Source organism: Salmo salar, chromosome 09, assembly GCF_965601325.2.
Source record: "Salmo salar chromosome 09, fSalSal1, whole genome shotgun sequence".
Classification (NCBI taxonomy): Eukaryota; Metazoa; Chordata; class Actinopteri; order Salmoniformes; family Salmonidae; genus Salmo; species Salmo salar.
Genome location: NC_138299.1, coordinates 156,821,455 through 156,839,977, shown reverse-complemented (window position 1 = coordinate 156,839,977; position 18,523 = coordinate 156,821,455). Strand labels below are relative to the sequence as shown.

The 18,523-nt window shown below is 46.7% G+C and overlaps 1 protein-coding gene across 1 annotated transcript in view; it reads left to right on the top strand.

The window, feature by feature from the left end:
- LOC106613305 (neprilysin) overlaps positions 1–18,523 on the top strand; it is a 78,336-nt gene that overhangs the window by 24,549 nt on the left and 35,264 nt on the right. Inside the window, exons 3-4 of the mRNA XM_045724839.2 lie at positions 10,957–10,992; positions 11,123–11,284. Of these exons, the coding sequence (XP_045580795.1) occupies positions 10,957–10,992; positions 11,123–11,284 (198 nt within the window). The remainder of the gene's footprint in view (positions 1–10,956; positions 10,993–11,122; positions 11,285–18,523) is intronic.

Genomic DNA, 18,523 nt, shown 5'->3' with positions numbered 1-18,523 from the left:
GTAAATATTTACCCCCATGTCTGGAGCCCGCCCAACATTACATTCATGTTCAAAACATCTACTTATTTTTGTTAAATTTGAATTGATAATCATGATCAACATTAGCATACTAGCAGAGGAAATGAAAGAGATGAGGTCTAGAGATATGGGAAGGGATGAAGGGATTGAGAAGGATGTGTTTCTTGTTTATCCGTTAGTTGTTACTGTGTGAATATCATCTATTGCAGGGTCTCCCAAACTTGGGAGATTAACATTTTTTTTTTTTTTTTGTATTTATTTAACCTTTATTTAACCAGTCTAGTTGAGAACAAGTTCTCATTTACAACTGGGACCTGGCCAAGATAAAGCAAAGCAGTTCGACACATACAACAACACAGAGTTACACATGGAATAAACAAACATACAATCAATAATACAGTAGAAAAAGTCTATATATAGTGTGTGCAAATAAGGTAGGATAAGGGAGGTAAGGCAATAAATAGGCCATGGTGGCGAAGTAATTACAATTTTGCAATTAAACACTGGAATGGTAGATGTGCAGGAGATGAATGTGCAAGTAGAGATACTGGGGTGCAAAGGAGCAAGGTAAATACATAAATACAGTATGGGGATGAGGTAGTTGAATGAGCTATTTACAGATGGGCTATGTATAGGTGCAGTGATCTGTGAGCTGCTCTGACTGCTGGTGCTTAAAGCTAGTAAGGGAGATATGAGTCTCCAGCTTCAGTGATTTTTGCAGTTCGTTCCAGTCATTGAAGGCAGAGAACTGGAAGGAGAGGCGGCCAAAGGAAGAGTTGGCTTTGGGGGTGACCAGTGAGATATACCTGCTGGAGCGCGTGCTATGGGTGGGTGCTGCTATGGTGACCAGTGAGCTGAGATAAGGCGGGGCTTTACCTTGCAGAGACTTGTAGATGACCTGGAGCCAGTGGGTATGGCGATGAGTATGAAGCGAGGGCCAGCCAATGAGAGCGTACAGGTCGCAGTGGTGGGTAGTATATGGGGCTTTGGTGAAGGCTGGAGGCTATTTTGTAAATGACATCGCCGAATTCGAGGATCGGTAGGATGGTCAGTTTTACGAGGGTATGTTTATGAGGGTATGTAGGAAGCCGATTCTAGATTTAATTTTGGATTAGAATTGTTTAATGTGAAACTGGAAGGAGAGTTTACTGTCTAACCAGACACCTAGGTATTTGTAGTTGTCCACAGAGTCAGAACAGTTCAGAATAGTGATGCTGGACGGGCGGGCAGGTGCGGGCAGCGATCGGTTGAAGAGCATACATTTAGTTTTACTTGCATTTAAGAGCAGTTGGAGGCCACGGAAGGAGAGTTGTATGTCATTGAAGCTCGTCTGGAGGTTAGTTAACACAGTGTCCAAAGAGGGGCCAGAGGTAGACAGAATGGTGTTGTCTGCGTAGAGGTGGATCAGAGAATCACCAGCAGCAAGAGCGACATCATTGATGTATACAGAGAAGAGAGTTGGCCCGAGAATTGAACCCTGTGGTACACCCATAGAGACTGCCAGAGGTCCGGACAACAGGCCCTCCGATTTGACACACTGAACTCTATCAGAGAAGTAGTTGGTGAACCAGGCGAGGCAATCATTTGAGAAACCAAGGCTGTCGAGTCTGCCGATAAGAATGTGGTGATTGACAGAGTCGAAAGCCTTGGCCAGGACGATGAATACGGCCGCACAGTAATGTCTCTTATCGATGGTGGTTATGATGTCGTTTAGGACCTTGAGCGTGGCTGAGGTGCACCCATGACCAGCTCTGAAACCAGATTGCATAGCGGAGAAGGTGTGGTGGGATTCGAAATGGTCGTAATCTGTTTGTTAACTTGGCTTTCGAAGACCTTAGAAAGGAAGGGTAGGATAGATATAGGTCTGTAGCAGTTTGGGTCTAGATTGTCTCCTCCTTTGAAGAGGAGGATGACCACGGAATCTCAGACAATACGAAAGAAAGGTTGAACAGGCTAGTAATAGGGGTTGCAACAATTTCGTCAGATAATTTTAGAAAGAGAGGGTCCAGATTGTTTAGTCCGACTGATTTGTAGGGGTCCAGATTTTGCAGCTCTTTCAGAACATCAGCTATCTGGATTTGGGTGAAGGAGAAGTGGGGGAGGTTTGGGCGAGTTGCTGTGGGGAGCGCAGGGCTGTTGACCGGGGTAGGGGTAGAAAGGTGGTAAGTATGGCCAGCCGTAGAAAAATGCTTATTGAAATTCTCAATTATAGTGGATTTATCGTTGGTGTCAGTGTTTCCTAGCCTCAGTGCAGTGGGCAGCTGGGAGGAGGTGCTCTTATTCTCCAATGGCTTTACAGTGTCCCAGAACCTTTTTGAGTTTTTGCTACAGCATGCAGATTTCTGCTTGAAAAAGCTAGCCTCAGCTTTCCTAACTGCCTGTGTATATTGGTTCCTAACTTCCCTGAAAAGTTGCATATCACGGGGGCTATTCGATGCTAATGCAGAACGCCACAGGATGTTTTTGTGCTGGTCAAGGGCACTCAGGTCTGGAGAGAACCAAGGGCTATATCTGTTCCTGGTTCCACATTTTTCGAATTGGACATTCTTATTTAAAAGATGGTGAGGAAGGAACTTTTAAAGAATAACCATGCATCCTCTACTGGCGGGAATAGGTCAATATCTTTCAGGATACCTGTGCCAGGTCGATTAGAAAGGCCTGCTCGCTGAAGTGTTTTAGAGAGCGTTTGACAGTGATGAGGGGTGGTCGTTTGACCGCAGCCCCATTACGGATGCAGGCAATGAGGCAGTGATCGCTGAGATCTTGGTTGAAAACAGCAGAGGTGTATTTGGTGGGCAAGTTGGTTAGGATGATATCTATGAGGGTGCCCGTATTTACAGATTTGGTGTTGCACCTGGTGGGTTCATTGATCATTTGTGTGAGATTGAGGGCATCAAGTTTAGATTGTAGGATGGCCGGGGTGTTAAGCATGTCCCAGTTTAGGTCACCTAGCACCACGAGCTCGGAAGATAGATGGGGACATAGATTATGCCAAACAATCCGTACAAGTAAACCATGAAGTGCTCTCAGGAGCCAAATGTTCATTCAACCAAGTCAAACATTTCAGTCAGTTCACGGAGATGTGCATATGTACATCCTGTAGTATCTTGAGGGCAGCAGGTAGCCTAGTCATTAGAGCGTTGGGCCAGTAACCGAAAGGTTGCTAGATCGAATCCCCGATCTGACAAGGTAAAAATCTGTCGTTCTGCCCCTGAACAAGGCCGTTAACCCACTTTTCCTTGGCCGTCATTGTAAATAAGAATTTGTTCTTATCTGACTTGCCAAGTTAACTAAAATAAAAATAAATAAAAATTATGACAGAGTGATCCATATTCTAGATTATGTAGTATATACTCAGAGTGCTTAAAGGAGAAGTTTGCTTTTTGACCAAATCAAACCAAATCATTTTTTTTTTTAAATGTAACGTTATGGAATGGTCCAAACACTTATTTTTGCGATTTGACTTGTTTTTGAGAAACTTAAAATGGCGCCAACGTATAAGGCTGCCGTGCTTCTAGCTTTTAGGAAACTTTGCAATGTTTTTTTTGTGTGTTTTTTTTAATTATTTTTTTTACATTATTACATAATTTTTTGTGTTATTATATACAGCCGGGAAGAACTATTGGATATCAGAGTGGCGGTAACTCACCAGCATTACCAGCATTACGACCAGGAATACGACTTTCCCGAATTGGATCTTATGTTCGTGCCCCTCAGGGCAATTGAGCTGATTCCAGAGGCTGCCGGCAGAAAAGAGGTACTCGGAGTGGACTTTTATTCCGACTCAGGAGGCGCGCACACCACCCACCGCTTCTGAGTATATTACTTGCTAATGTTCAGTCTCTGAATAATAAAATTGACGAGCTCAGGGCAAGGATTTCCGTCCAGTGAGACATCAGGAATTGTAACATACTCTGTTTCACGGAAACATGGCTCTATCGGGTCTGAGTCTGTTCAGCCAGTTGGGTTCTCAGTTCATTGCACAGACAGGAATACATATCTCTCCGGGAAGAAGAATGGCGGGGTGTACGTTTCATGATTAACTACACATGTTGTGATTATGATAACATACAGAAACTCAAGTCCTTTTCTTCACCCAACCTAGAATACCTCACAATAAAATGCGAACTGTATTACCTCTCAAGAGAATTCTCTTTGGTTATAGTCAGAGCCGTGTATATTCCCCCTCAAGCCAATACCACGACTGCCCTCAAAGAACTTCACTGGACTTTATGCAAACTGGAAACCACATATCCTGAGGGCCACATTTATTGTAGCTGGGGATTTTATCAAAGTAAATTTGGGGGAAACGCTACCGAAGTTCTACCAATACATTGACTGTGGTACTCACTCTGGTAAAACACTCGACCATTGCTACTCCAACTTTCAGGACGCCTACAAGGCCCTCCCCCTGCCCTCCCTTTCGGCAAATCTGATCACAACTCCATTTTGCTCCTCCCTTCCTATAGGTAGAAACTCAAACAGGAAGTACCCGTGCTAAGAACTATTCAATGCTGGTCTGACCAATCGGAATCCACACTTCAAGATTGTTTTGACCTTGCGGACTGGGATATGTTTTCGGGGTTGACCTCCGAGAACAGCATAGATGAATCCGCAGACGCAGTGACTGATTTTCATCAGGAAGTGTATAGGAGATGTTGTACCCACTGTGTGTCACGACTTCCGCGGAAGTCGGTCCCTCTCCTTGTTCGGGCGGCGTTCGGCGGTCGACGTCACCAGCATTCTAGCCACCGCCGATCCACTTTTGATTTTCCATTTGTTCTGTCTTTGTCTTATCACACCTGGCTTCACTCAACCAATTACTTGTTTATTATTTAACCCTCTGTTCCCCATGTTGTATTTGTGAGTGATTGTTTATTGTTACGTGGATATTTGTCAGGCGCTGCACTTTTGTTTTAGACCGTGTTATTGGCACTGGTATGTGTTAGTTGCTGTATTATGTTAACCGGTATTAAAGTGCGCCTGTTTATTATACTCCGCTCTCCTGCACTTGACTTCGCCTCCCATATACACGCATTACAGAATCACTTACCCGAAGAATGGAGTCAGCAGGAGCAGACGCCCTCCCAGTTGCAGTGGAGGAGCGTGTTCAGCAGCACGCGACCATGTTGTAACGTCTGGGCAGAGCCATGGATCGCGTGCTGCAGACGATGGATCGTTGGGAGAGAGGAGGAGGTTTTTCAGCGCCTCCACCAGCCCCACTACAACAGGTCCCACTGTCCACCCCTCTTTCACCTGGTCCCAGCGGGATTCGACTCACGCTCCCGAGGGAGTATGAGGGGACGGCTGCCGGATGCCAGGGGTTTCTACTACAGCTGGAACTCTACTTGGCGACCGTCCACCCGGCTCCTCCGGGGCGTGAGAGTGTGTCCGCCCTCGTCTCCTGCCTCTCAGGCAAAGCCCTGGAGTGGGCCAACGCCGTATGGAGTGAGGGAGATGCGGCGTTGGACCATTACGCAGAGTTCACTCGCCGCTTTCGGGCAGTGTTCGACCACCCGCCTGAGGGTGAACGTCTGTTCCACCTGAGGCAGGGGACGAGGAGCGCGCAGGATTTCGCCTTGGACTTCCGGACCCTGGCCGCCAGCGCGGGATGGAACGACAGAGCCCTGATCGATCACTACAGGTGCAGTCTGCGTGAGGACGTCCGTCGGGAGTTAGCCTGCCGAGACACCACCCTCACATTGGACCAGCTGGTGGACCTGTCCATCCGGACTGCCCGCGGACGTCCGGATCGGGACCTGTCAGTTCCAGCACCTCCGCTCCGACGCCCATGGAGCTGGGAGGTGCTGCACTTAGGGCGACTGGAGGAGGGACCATTCCCTGCACCATCTGTGGCCACAGAGGGCACACTGCTGGTCGGTGCTGGGGGGGTTCTTCAGGGAGTCGAGACAGGGCACTATCGTCACCCAGGTGAGTTGGCACCAGGCTCACCAAGAGCCCCCTGTTGCTCACATGTATGTCTTTATTTCATTTCCTGAGTTTTCCCCGCAGTCCCAGCATAAAGCGCTAGTAGATTAAGGCGCAGCTGGGAATTTTATTGACCGTTCATTTGCTCGTAGTTTAGGGATTCCCCTTGATCCTGTGGATATGCCCTTCCCTGTGCACGCCCTAGATAGTCGACCATTAGGGTCAGGGCTGATTAGCGAGGCCACCGCTCCACTTGACATGGTTATGCAGGAGGATCATAAGGAGAGAACCAGTCTCTTCCTTATTGATTCTCCTGCGTTTCCCATGGTGCTGGGCTTACCCTGGTTGGCCTGTCATGACCCCACTATTTCGTGGCAACAGAGGGCTCTCAAGGGGGAGTCACGAGAGTGTTCAGGGAGGTGTGTGGGGGTTTCCATCGGTGCGACTACGGTGGAAAGTCCAGACCAGGTCTCCACCGTGCGCATCCCTTCAGAATATGCCGATTTGGATCTCGCCTTCTGTAGGAGGGCGACTAAATTACCACCTCATCGACGGGGGGATTGTGCGATAAATCTCCTGGTAGATGCAGCACTTCCCAGGAGTCACGTGTATCCTCTGTCACAGGAGGAGACGGTGGCTATGGAAACATATGTCTCCAAATCCCTGGGACAGGGATACATTCGGCCCTCCACTTCACCTGCCTCCTCAAGTTTCTTTTTTGTGAAGAAGGATGGGGGTCTGTGCCCATGTATTGACTATCGAAGTATCAATCAGATCCACTGTGATGTACAGCTACCCGCTGCCTCTCATCGCCAGTGCGATCGAGTCAATGCACGGGGCATGCTTCTTCACAAAATTGGATCTCAGGAGCGCTTACAATCTGGTGCGTATCCAAGAGGGGGACGAGTGGAAGACGGCATTTAGTACCACCTCAGGGCACTATGAGGACCTCGTCATGCCCTATGGGTTGATGAATGATCCATCAGTCTTCCAGGCCTTTGTTGACAAGATTTTCCGGGACCTGCACGGGCAGGGTGTAGTGTTCTATATCGCTGACATTCTGATATACTCCGCTACACGCACCGAGCATGTGTCCCTGGTGCGCAGGGTGCTTGGTTGACTGTTGGATCGTGACCTGTATGTCAAGGCTGAGAAATGTCTGTTCTTCCAACAGTCCGTCTCCTTCCTAGGGTACCGCATTTCCACGTCAGGGGTGGAGATTGAGAGTGACCGCATTTCAGCTGTGCGTAATTGGCCGACTCCCACCACGGTAAAGGAAGTGCAGCGGTTTCTAGGGTTTGCCAACTACTACCGGAGGTTTATCCAGGATTTTGGTCAGGTAGCAGCTCCCATTACCTCACTGCTGAAGGGGGGACTGGTGAGGCTGCAGTGGTCAGCTGAGGCGGACAGGGCTTTTGGTCACCTGAAGGCTCTGTTTACCTCGGCTCCCGTGCTGGCTCATCCGGATCCCTCTTTGGCGTTCATAGTGGAGGTGGATGCGTCCGAGGCTGGGATAGGAGCCGTGCTCTCTCAGCACTCGGGCATGCCACCAAAGCTCCGCCCCTGTGCTTTCTTTTCGAAGAAGCTCAGCCCGGTGGAGCGAAACTATGATGTGGGGGACCGGGAGCTGTTGGCTGTTGTCAAGGCTCTGAAGGCATGGCGACATTGGCTTGAGGGGGCTAAACACCCTTTTCTCATCTGGACTGACCACCGCAATCTGGAGTACATCCGGGTGGCGAGGAGACTGAACTCTCACCAGGCAAGGTGGTCTATGTTCTTTACCCATTTTGTTTTCACTCTATCCTACAGACCAGGTCCGCAGAACGCTAAGGCAGACACACTTTCCCGGATGTGTGACACAGAGGAGCGGTCCATGGATCACACTCACATACTTTCGGCCTCTTGCCTGGTGGCACTGGTGGTGCGGGAGCTGGACGTGGACATCGAGCGGGCGTTACGCACAGAGCCCACTCCCCTCCAGTGTCCAGCTGGGTGCCTGTACGTTCCGTCTGCTGCCCGTGACCGTTTGATCTATTGAACCCATACGTCACCCTCCTTTGGTCATCCTGGTATCAGTCGGACAGTGCGTTGCCTTAGTGGGAAGTACTGGTGGCCCACCTTGGCCAAGGACGTGAGGGTTTATGTTTCCTCCTGCTTGGTGTGCGCCCAGTGCAAGGCTCCCAGGCACCTGCCCAGAGGGAAAGTACAACCCCTACCCATTTCACAACGGCCGTGGTCGCACCTGTCAGTGGACTTCGTGACGGATCTTCCTCCCTCACAGGGCAACACCACGATCCTGGTCGTTGTGGATCGGTTTTCTAAGTCCTGCCGTCTCCTCCCTTTGCCCCGTCTCCCTATGGCCCTACAGACTGCGGAGGCCCTGTTCACACACATCTTCCGGCACTACGGGGTGCCTGAGGACATAGTTTCTGATCGTGGTCCCCAGTTCTCGTCCAGGGTCTGGAGAGCGTTCATGGAACATCTGGGGATCTCGGTCAGCCTCACCTCGGGTTTTCACCCCGAGAGTAATGGGCAGGTGGAGAGAGTAAATCAGGATATGGGTAGGTTTCTGCGGTCATATTGCCAGGACCGGCCGGGGGAGTGGGCGATGTTCATCCCCTTGGCAGAGATGGCCCAAAACTCACTCCACCACTCCTCCACTAACCTCTCTCCTTTCCCGTGCATACTGGGCTATCAGCTGGTTCTGGCACCGTGGCATCAGAGCCAGATCAAAGCTCCTGCGGTGGACGAATGGTTCAAGCGCTCGGAGGGGACCTGGGACGCAGCCCATGTGCACCTACAACGTGCCATGAGGCGGCAAAAAGCGAGCGCCGACCGCCACCGCAGCGAGGCCCCGGTGTTCGTACTGGGTCTGGCTCTCGACCCGAAACCTGCCCCTCTGCCTGCCCTGCCGGAAGCTGGGTCCGTGGTTTGTGGGGCCATTTAAAGTCCTGAGGAGACTGAACAAGGTATGCTACAGGTTACAGCTTCGCCCAGATTATCGCATTAATCCCTCGTTCCATGTGTATCTCCTCAGGCCGGTGGTGGCTGGTCCACTCCAGGAAGCTGAGGTGCGGGAGATTCCTCCGCCCCCTCTGGACATCGAGGGGGCCCCGGCGTATGCTGTTCGAGCCATCCTGGACTTGAGACGTCGGGCAAGGGGCCTTCAGTACCTCGTGGAGTGGGAGGGGTACGGTCCGGAGGTGAGATGTTGGGTGCCATTGGAGGACGTCCTGGACCCTTCGTTGCTGCGGGATTTCCACCGTCTCCATCCGGATCGCCCTGCGCCTTCCGGGTCGTCCCCGAGGTCGGTGTCGGCGCGCTGCTGGAGACGCGCGCAAGAGGGGGTTACTGTCACGACTTCCGCCAAAGTTGGTCCCTCTCCTTGTTCGGGCGGCGTTCGGCGGTCGACGTCACCAGCTTTCTAGCCACCGCCGATCCACTTTTGATTTTCTATTTGTTCTGTCTTTGTCTTATCACACCTGGCTTCACTCAACCAATTACTTGTTTATTATTTAACCCTCTGTTCCCCATGTTGTATTTGTGAGTGATTGTTTATTGTTACGTGGATATTTGTCAGGCGCTGCACTTTTGTTTTAGACCGTGTTAGTGGCACTGGTATGTGTTAGTTGCTGTATTATGTTAACCGGTATTAAAGTGCGCCTGTTTATTATACTCCGCTCTCCTGCACTTGACTTCGCCTCCCATATACACACCTATACACGCCTACACGACTATTAAAACTGACCCTAACCAGAAACCATGGATAGATTGCAGCATTCGCACAAAACCATCACATTTAACCACGGCAATGTGACTGGGAATTTGGCCGAATACAAACAGTGTTGTTATTCCCTCCATAAGGCAATCAAACAGGCATGTATAGAGACAAAGTGGAGTCGCAATTCAATAGCTCAGACAGGCAACGTGTATGGGCAGGGTCTACAGACAGTCATGGACTACAAAGGGAAAACCAGCCACGTCGCGGACACCGACGTCTTGCTTCTGGACAAGCTAAACACCTTCACCCGCTTTGTGGATAACATAGTGTCGCTGACGCGGTCCGTTACCAAGGACTGTGGGCTCTCCTTCTCCATTGCTGACGTGAGTAAGACATTTAAGCCTGTTAACCCTCACAAGGCTGCCGGCTCAGATGCAGAACAGCTGGCTGGAGTGTTTACTGTTGTCCCCACATGCTTCAATATGTCCACCATTGTTCCTGTACCCAAGAAAAGCAAAGGTAACTGAACTAAATGACTATCGCCCCGTAGCACTCACTTCTGTCATCATGAAGTACTTTGAGAAACTAGTCAAGGAGTCTCTACCTTACCTGACACCCTAGACCCACTGTGTGTATTGTTAGATATTACTTGTTCGATTTTACTGCGCTGTTGGAGCTAGAAACACAAGCATTTCGCTACACCCGCAATAACATCTGCTAAACACGTGTATGTGACAAATAAAATGACTTCCTCATCCTCATTGTGCAGTACGGGGACTCTGGTATGAATGCTCCAAAACACCCAAATACCCCTTTTAGAAAGGGAAACGCTGTCAGTATTGTGATACGGGTCTCAGTATAGGGATACGGGTCCTCAGTATAGTGATACGGGTCTCAGTATAGTGATACGGGTCTCAGTATAGTGATACGGGGTCTCAGTATAGTGATACGGGTCTCAGTATAGTGATACGGGTCTTTAGATGTTGTACATTGAAATTGAGTCATTCCGAACTTCATCTGTAACATTACATTCCATTTTGTGTGATTTGAGCTGTTTTCCCTTTCCAGCTGTTCCATTCTCTGTGTAGCCTGCTGCTAGACTGGACGGAGGGGTATCGCTCGAGTCACTTGAAAAACAAGTGAAATCACAAACAAAGAATCTGGAACCTTCTATAACATGCCTATTACATAAAAAATAGAGATTTGTTTGTAAAAAAATATATATAATTATTCTTTAAGTTGGCATTGATGAATAACCAGGCTGATTTATGTTGTTTTCCCCTTTTTAGATGGTGTCTGCACCACGGCAGACTGCACTCAGTCAGGTAAATACACACACACACACACACACACACACACACACACACACACACACACACACACACACACACACACACACACACACACACACACACACACCCCGGTAGAATATGAGCTGTATTTGTCTGTGTGCAGCGTCTCGTCTGATAGAGAACATGGATGCCAATGTGGACCCGTGCGACAACTTCTATCAGTACGCCTGTGGGGGCTGGTTGAAGAAGAACATCATCCCAGAGACCACCTCCCGATACAGCACCTTCGACATCCTACGAGACGAACTGGAGGTGGTCCTCAAAGGTTAGAGACACACCACACACACACACACACACACACACACACACACACACACACACACACACACACCACACACACACACACACACACACACACACATAATGTTTTGCTAGGAAGCAGAATATGTGTGTCCAGGTCAGAGTGGTTTTGTGGCGTAGTTTGGATCCAGTGAGTTTGCCAGGGAGGTGGAAGTGAGGGCTAGGTTTGGATCTGTTGTCCAGGGAGGTGAGAGTGAGGGCTAGGTTTGGATCTGTTGTCCAGGGAAGTGAGAGTGAGGGCTAGGTTTGGATCTGTTGTCCAGGGAGGTGAGAGTGAGGGCTAGGTTTGGATCTGTTGTCCAGGGAGGTGAGAGTGAAGGCTAGGTTTGGATCTGTTGTCCAGGGAAGTGAGAGTGAGGGCTAGGTTTGGATCTGTTGTCCAGGGAGGTGAGCGTGAGGGCTAGGTTTGGATCTGTTGTCCAGGGAAGTGAGAGTGAGGGCTAGGTTTGGATCTGTTATCCAGGGAAGTGAGAGTGAGGGCTAGGTTTGGATCTGTTGTCCAGGGAGGTGAGAGTGAGGGCTAGGTTTGGATCTGTTGTCCAGGGAAGTGAGAGTGAGGGCTAGGTTTGGATCTGTTGTCCAGGGAAGTGAGAGTGAGGGCTAGGTTTGGATCTGTTGTCCAGGGAAGTGAGAGTGAGGGCTAGGTTTGGATCTGTTGTCCAGGGAAGTGAGAGTGTGGGCTAGGTTTGGATCTGTTGTCCAGGGAGGTGAGAGTGAGGGCTAGGTTTGGATCTATTGTCCAGGGAGGTGAGAGTGAGGGCTAGGTTTGGATCTGTTGTCCAGGGAGGTGAGAGTGAGGGCTTTATTTGGATCTGTTGTCCAGGGAAGTGAGAGTGAGGGCTAGGTTTGGATCTGTTGTCCAGGGAAGTGAGAGTGAGGGCTAGGTTTGGATCTGTTGTCCAGGGAAGTGAGAGTGAGAGCTAGGTTTGGATCTGTTGTCCAGGGAAGTGAGAGTGAGGGCTAGGTTTGGATCTGTTGTCCAGGGAAGTGAGAGTGAGGGTTAGGTTTGAATCTGTTGTCCAGGGAGGTGAGAGTGAGGGCTAGGTTTGGATCTGTTGTCCAGGGAAGTGAGAGTGAGGGCTAGGTTTGGATCTGTTGTCCAGGGAAGTGAGAGTGAGAGCTAGGTTTGGATCTGTTGTCCAGGGAGGTGAGAGTGAGGGCTAGGTTTGGATCTGTTGTCCAGGGAAGTGAGAGTGAGGGCTAGGTTTGGATCTGTTGTCCAGGGAAGTGAGAGTGAGGGCTAGGTTTGGTTGGAGGATATACTAGAGTTTAAGCAGCTTCTCATTCAGGGAAAGACAGGGACTCTGGGAATAGCTACTGTTGTTATCTACAGCGTTTTACTGTGAATGCAGTCCCCTCCAACGCAGGAAAATGTCCTTTAAAAGGTGCATAGAGGACAAGCACAATCTGATTACAATAGTTGGATGCCTTTAACATCTGCTAGGGAGATGACTCTGAAGCGGATGTGGGTCTGGCCATCTGACTAGCTGTCTCCTTGCTATCTACAGCGTTTTACTGTGAATGCAGTCTCTGCCAATGCAGGAAAATTTCCTTTAAAAGGTGCAGTCCACCTGGTCGTGCTGCTGCTCCAGTTTCAAATATTCTGCCTGCGTCTATGGAACCCTGACCTGTTTACCGGACGTACTACCTTGTACCATACCTGCGTTTTTCAACTCTCTAGAGACAGCAGGTGCGGTAGAGTTACTCTGAATGATTCGCTATGAAAAGCCAACTGACATTTACTCCTGAGGTGCTTACCTGTTGCACCCTATACAACCACTGTGATTATTATTATCTGACCCTGCTGGTCATCTATGAACATTTGAACATCTTGGCCATGTTCTGTTATAATCGTCACCCAGCACAGCCAGAAGAGGACTGACCACCCCTCATAGTCTGGTTCCTCTCTAGGTTTCTTCCTAGGTTCCGGACTTTCTAGGGAGTTTTTCCTAGCCACCGTGCTTCTACACCTGCATTGCTTGATGTTTGGGGTTTTAGGCTGAGTTTCTATACAGCACTTTGTGACATCAGCTGATGCAAGAAGGGCTATATAAATACATTTGATTGATTGATTGATTTGATTGATTGATTGATTGATTGACTAGGAATGAGCATCTTGTTAGCTCCATCTTGACAGTGGATTTACAGGAAGGGTCCCCTTAGACCTGGGAGGTGGGGGCTGTGAGGTCTGTCTGTGTGTGTGTATCAGTGCTGAGTTACATGTTCCACGTTACCTGCTGCAGGTTTTTGAGAAGGCCAGTGGAATCCTGAGCAGGCTGACCAAGTGGAAGGGCAGAGGGGGTTGTCTGACATTTATGGTCTGTTAATAAGGATCGTACGCTTTTTTTAACATATGCATATCATTGATACCATTTGAAAGGAAACACCTTGAAGTTTCTGGAAATGTGAAATTAATGTATGAGAATATAACACATTAAATCTGGTAAGAGATAATACGAAGAAAAAAACATGCATTTAAAAATATTTTTCTATCTTCTTTGAAATGCAAGAGAAAGGCCATACTTTCAGATTGGAGTCTAGGTGTAATTTAGATTTTGGCCACCCGATGGCAGCAGTTTGTGTGCAAAGTTTTAGACTGATCCAGTGAAGAATTACATTACACCTAGTCTGCAAGGAGTTTGCCCAAATGTGCCGAATTGGTCAATTGATACATTTTCAAGTACATAACTATAAAGAATGTTATGGTAATAAATTGTTTTAGTTTACACTCTCCCAGAAATGTCATACATGATGGATCATTAGCTTATACAATAGCTTTCGGATATCTAGATGGTCGGACAGGGTGGGTGTGGAGCCAGAGACAGCAGTGGGGTCAAACTGTAGACCCCAGTTCCTACATTTGAACATAAAAATTGATTTTGTCAAACAAAGCTATGCTACATTTTATCTCTGGGACCTGCAGGATGACAATTCTGAGCAAGATTACTGAATGTAAGTACATTATTTACCTTCAGAGGTGAATGTATCAAACCAGATGCTGTGATAAAAGTTGTTTTATCATGACATCAAACAATAGCATGGTATTTTTTCACTGTAATATCTGCTGTTAATTGGACCCTACAGTCAGATTAACAATAATTAAAGTTTTCTGGCCATATAAGACATGTCTATGTCCCGAAAAGTTGGCTGTTGTTTACAATGTCATTCTAGTCACATTAGCGCACCTTAGCAACAACCGTCCCGGTTTACGAACACCTATCCCATAGAGGTTAAAGAGCCCCTACAGTGTAGAACTTTTACCCTCTGTTAAAGAGCCCCTACAGTGTAGAAAATGTACCCTCTGTTAAAGAGACCCTACAGTATATAATATTTACCATCTGTTAAAGATCCCCTACAGTGTAGAATATTTACCCTCTGTTAAAGAGCCCCTACAGTGTAGAATATTTACCCTCTGTTAAAGAGCTCCTACAGTGTTGAACATTTACCCTCTGTTAAAGAGCTCCTACAGTGTTGAACATTTACCATCTATTAAATAGACCCCACAGTGTAGAATATTTACCATCTGTTAAAGATCCCCTACATTGTAGAATATTTACCCTCTGTTAAAGAGCTCCTACAGTGTTGAACATTTACCCTCTGTTAAAGAGCCCCTACAGTGTAGAATATTTCCCATCTGTTAAAGATCCCCTACAGTGCACGTGATGAAAATCCTAGATATTCTTCATCCAAGATGAGTCTGAATAATGCTAGACAGATGTAAATGGATGGAAATATGACCACCCCTGGACAGTTCACATCAGGTATTAAACAGCAGTGGACTGACCACACCTGGACAGTTCACGTCAGGTGTTAAACAGCAGTGGACTGACCACACCTGGACACCTGTATCCTCAGAAGTGACTACACTTCAGTAATTTATAACTATTTAAATCAGAAAGGTGAGATTTTAACCTTTCTTGGAGTGTGCAGTATTACTAGTTATTGTTCATGGCCCTCTCATGATAAATACTTACTTTTGTGGATTACATAGATTACATTTAGTTACATTTAACTGGTTTTAATTGGCAGGGAAAAATATGTGTGCACGAACAGCCTAAAAAAACCCACGCTGAACACCAAAACTAACAAAGAATACAACATTTTGTCATAACGTACACTACCGGTCAAAAGTATTAACACCTTCTCATTCAATGGTTTTTCTTTATTTTTACTATTTTCAATTTTTTTTTACTATTTACTATTTTCTTCAAAACTATGAAATAACATATATGGAATCATGTAGTAACCAAAAAAGTGTTAAACAAATCAAAATATATTTGAAATTTGAGATTCTTCAAAGTAGCCACTCTTTGCCTTGATGACAGCTTTGCACACTCTTGGCATTCTCTCAACCAGCTTCACCTGGAATGCTTTTCCAACAGTCTTGAAGGAGTTCCTACATATATATGCTGAGCACTTGTTGGCTGCTTTTCCTTCACTCTGCTGTCGGTCCGACTCATCCCAAACCATCTCATTTGGTTGAGGTCGTGTGATTGTGGAGGCCAGGTCATCTGATGCAGCACTCCATCACTTTCCTTCTTGGTAAAATAGCCCTTACACAGCCTGGAGGTGTGTTGGGTCATTGTCCTGTTGAAAAACAAATGATAGTCCCACTAAACCCAAACCAGATGGGATGGCGTATCTGTCACGTGTGCTCCCTCTCCGGCCTCTAGGTCACCAGGCTGCTCGTTAGGGCGCACACCTGTCACCAACGTTGCGCGCATAACCTCTCTGGGCTAGGCGGGACGAATTCGTCCCACCTACGTAACAGCCACTTGAAGCCTGTGGTGCGATTTTCAAAACCTTAAAAATCCTATTACTTCAATTTCTCAAACATATGACTATTTTACAGCTATTTAAAGACAAGACTCTCGTTAATCTAACCACACTGTCCGATTTCAAAAAGGCTTTACAACGAAAGCAAAACATTAGATTATGTCAGCAGAGTACCAAGCCAGAAATAATCAGACACCCATTTTTCAAGCTAGCATATAATGTCACAAAAACCCAGAAGACAGCTAAATGCAGCACTAACCTTTGATGATCTTCATCAGATGACAACCCTAGGACATTATGTTATACAATACATGCATGTTTTGTTCAATCAAGTTCATATTTATATCAAAAACCAGCTTTTTACATTAGCATGTGACGTTCAGAACTAGCAAACTTCCGGGGAATTCGCTAACATTTTACTAAATTACTCACGATAAACGTTCACAAAAAGCATAACAATTATTTTAAGAATTATAGATACAGACCTCCTCTATGCACTCGATATGTCCGATTTTAAAATAGCTTTTTGGTGAAAGCACATTTTGCAATATTCTAAGTACATAGCCCAGGCATCACGGGCTAGCTATTTAGACACCCGGCAAGTTTAGCACTCACCATAATCATATTTACAATTATAAAAGTTTGATTACCTTTTGTTGTCTTCGTCAGAATGCACTCCCAGGACTGCTACTTCAATAACAAATGTTGGTTTGGTCCAAAATAATCCATCGTTATATCCGAATAGCGGCGTTTTGTTCGTGCGTTCCAGACACTATCCGAAATGGTAAAGAAGGGTCACGCGCATGGCGCAATTCGTGACAAAAAAATTCTAAATATTCCATTACCGTACTTCGAAGCATGTCAACCGCTGTTTAAAATCAATTTTTATGCCATTTTTCTCGTAGAAAAGCGATAATATTCCAACCGGGAATCTCCTTTTCGGCAAACAGAGGAAAAAAATCACAAAGACGGGGGCGGTCAGGTCACGCGCCTAAGCCCAGAGTCCCTTGATCGACCACTTGAGAAGGGCGATAATGTGTTTCAGCCTGGGGCTGGGATGACGACATTCAGGTTTTTCCCGGGCTCTGAGCGCCTATGGACGACGTAGGAAGTGTCACGTTAGAGCAGAGATCTTTAGTAAAAGATAGAGATGGAAAAGAAGTTCAAGAAATGGTCAGACAGGCCACTTCCTGTAAATGAATCTCTCAGGTTTTGACCTGCCATTTGAGTTCTGTTATACTCACAGACACCATTCAAACAGTTTTAGAAACTTTAGGGTGTTTTCTATCCATATGTAATAAGTATATGCATATTCTAGTTACTGGGTAGGAGTGGTAACCAGATTAAATCGGGTATGTTTTTTATCCAGCCGTGTCAATACTGCCCCCTAGCCCTAACAGGATAATGACACTCACCTGGACTCCATCACCTCCTTGATTACCTGCCCTTTATATGTCACTCCCTTTGGTTCATTCCCCAGTCGTCATTGTTGCTGTTTCATGTCGGTGCGCTGTTTGTGTTTCGTTCATTTATTAACCTCTCTGGGCCAGTGAGACGCTTGCATCCCACCTACTCAACAGCCAGTGTAATCCCGTGGCGCGATATTCAAATACCTTAGAAATGCTATTACTTAAATTTCTCAAACATATGACTATTTTACACCATTTTAAAGACAAGACTCTCGTTAATCTAACCACAATGTCCGATTTCAAAAAGGCTTTACAACGAAAGCAAAACATTAGATTATGTCAGCAGAGTACCCAGCCAGAAATAATCAGACACCCATTTTTCAAGCTAGCATATAATGTCACATAAACCCAAACCACAGCTAAATGCAGCACTAACCTTTGATGATCTTCATCAGATGACAATCCTAGGACATTATGTTATACAATACATGCATGTTTTGTTCAATCAAGTTCATATTTATATCAAAAACCTGCTTTTTACATTAGCATGTGACTAGCATGTGACTAGCATTCCCACCGAACACTTCCAGTGAATTTACTAAATTACTCACGATAAACGTTCACAAAAAACATAACAATTATTTTAAGAATTATAGATACAGAACTCCTTTATGCACTCGCTATGTCCGATTTTAAAATAGGTTTTCGGTGAAAGTACATTTTGCAATATTCTGAGTAGATAGCCCGGCCATCACAGGCTAGCTATTTTGACACCCACCAAGTGTGGTACTCACCAAACTCCGATTTACTATTAGAAAAGTTTGATTACCTTTGCTGTTCTTCGTCAGAATGCACTCCCAGGACTTCTACTTCAATAACAAATGTTGGTTTGGTTCCAAATAATCCATAGTTATATCCAAATAGCGGCGTTTTGTTCGTGCGTTCAAGACACTATCCGAAGGGTAAAGAAGGGTGACGCGCCCGACGCGTTTCGTGACAAAAAAAATTCTAAATATTCC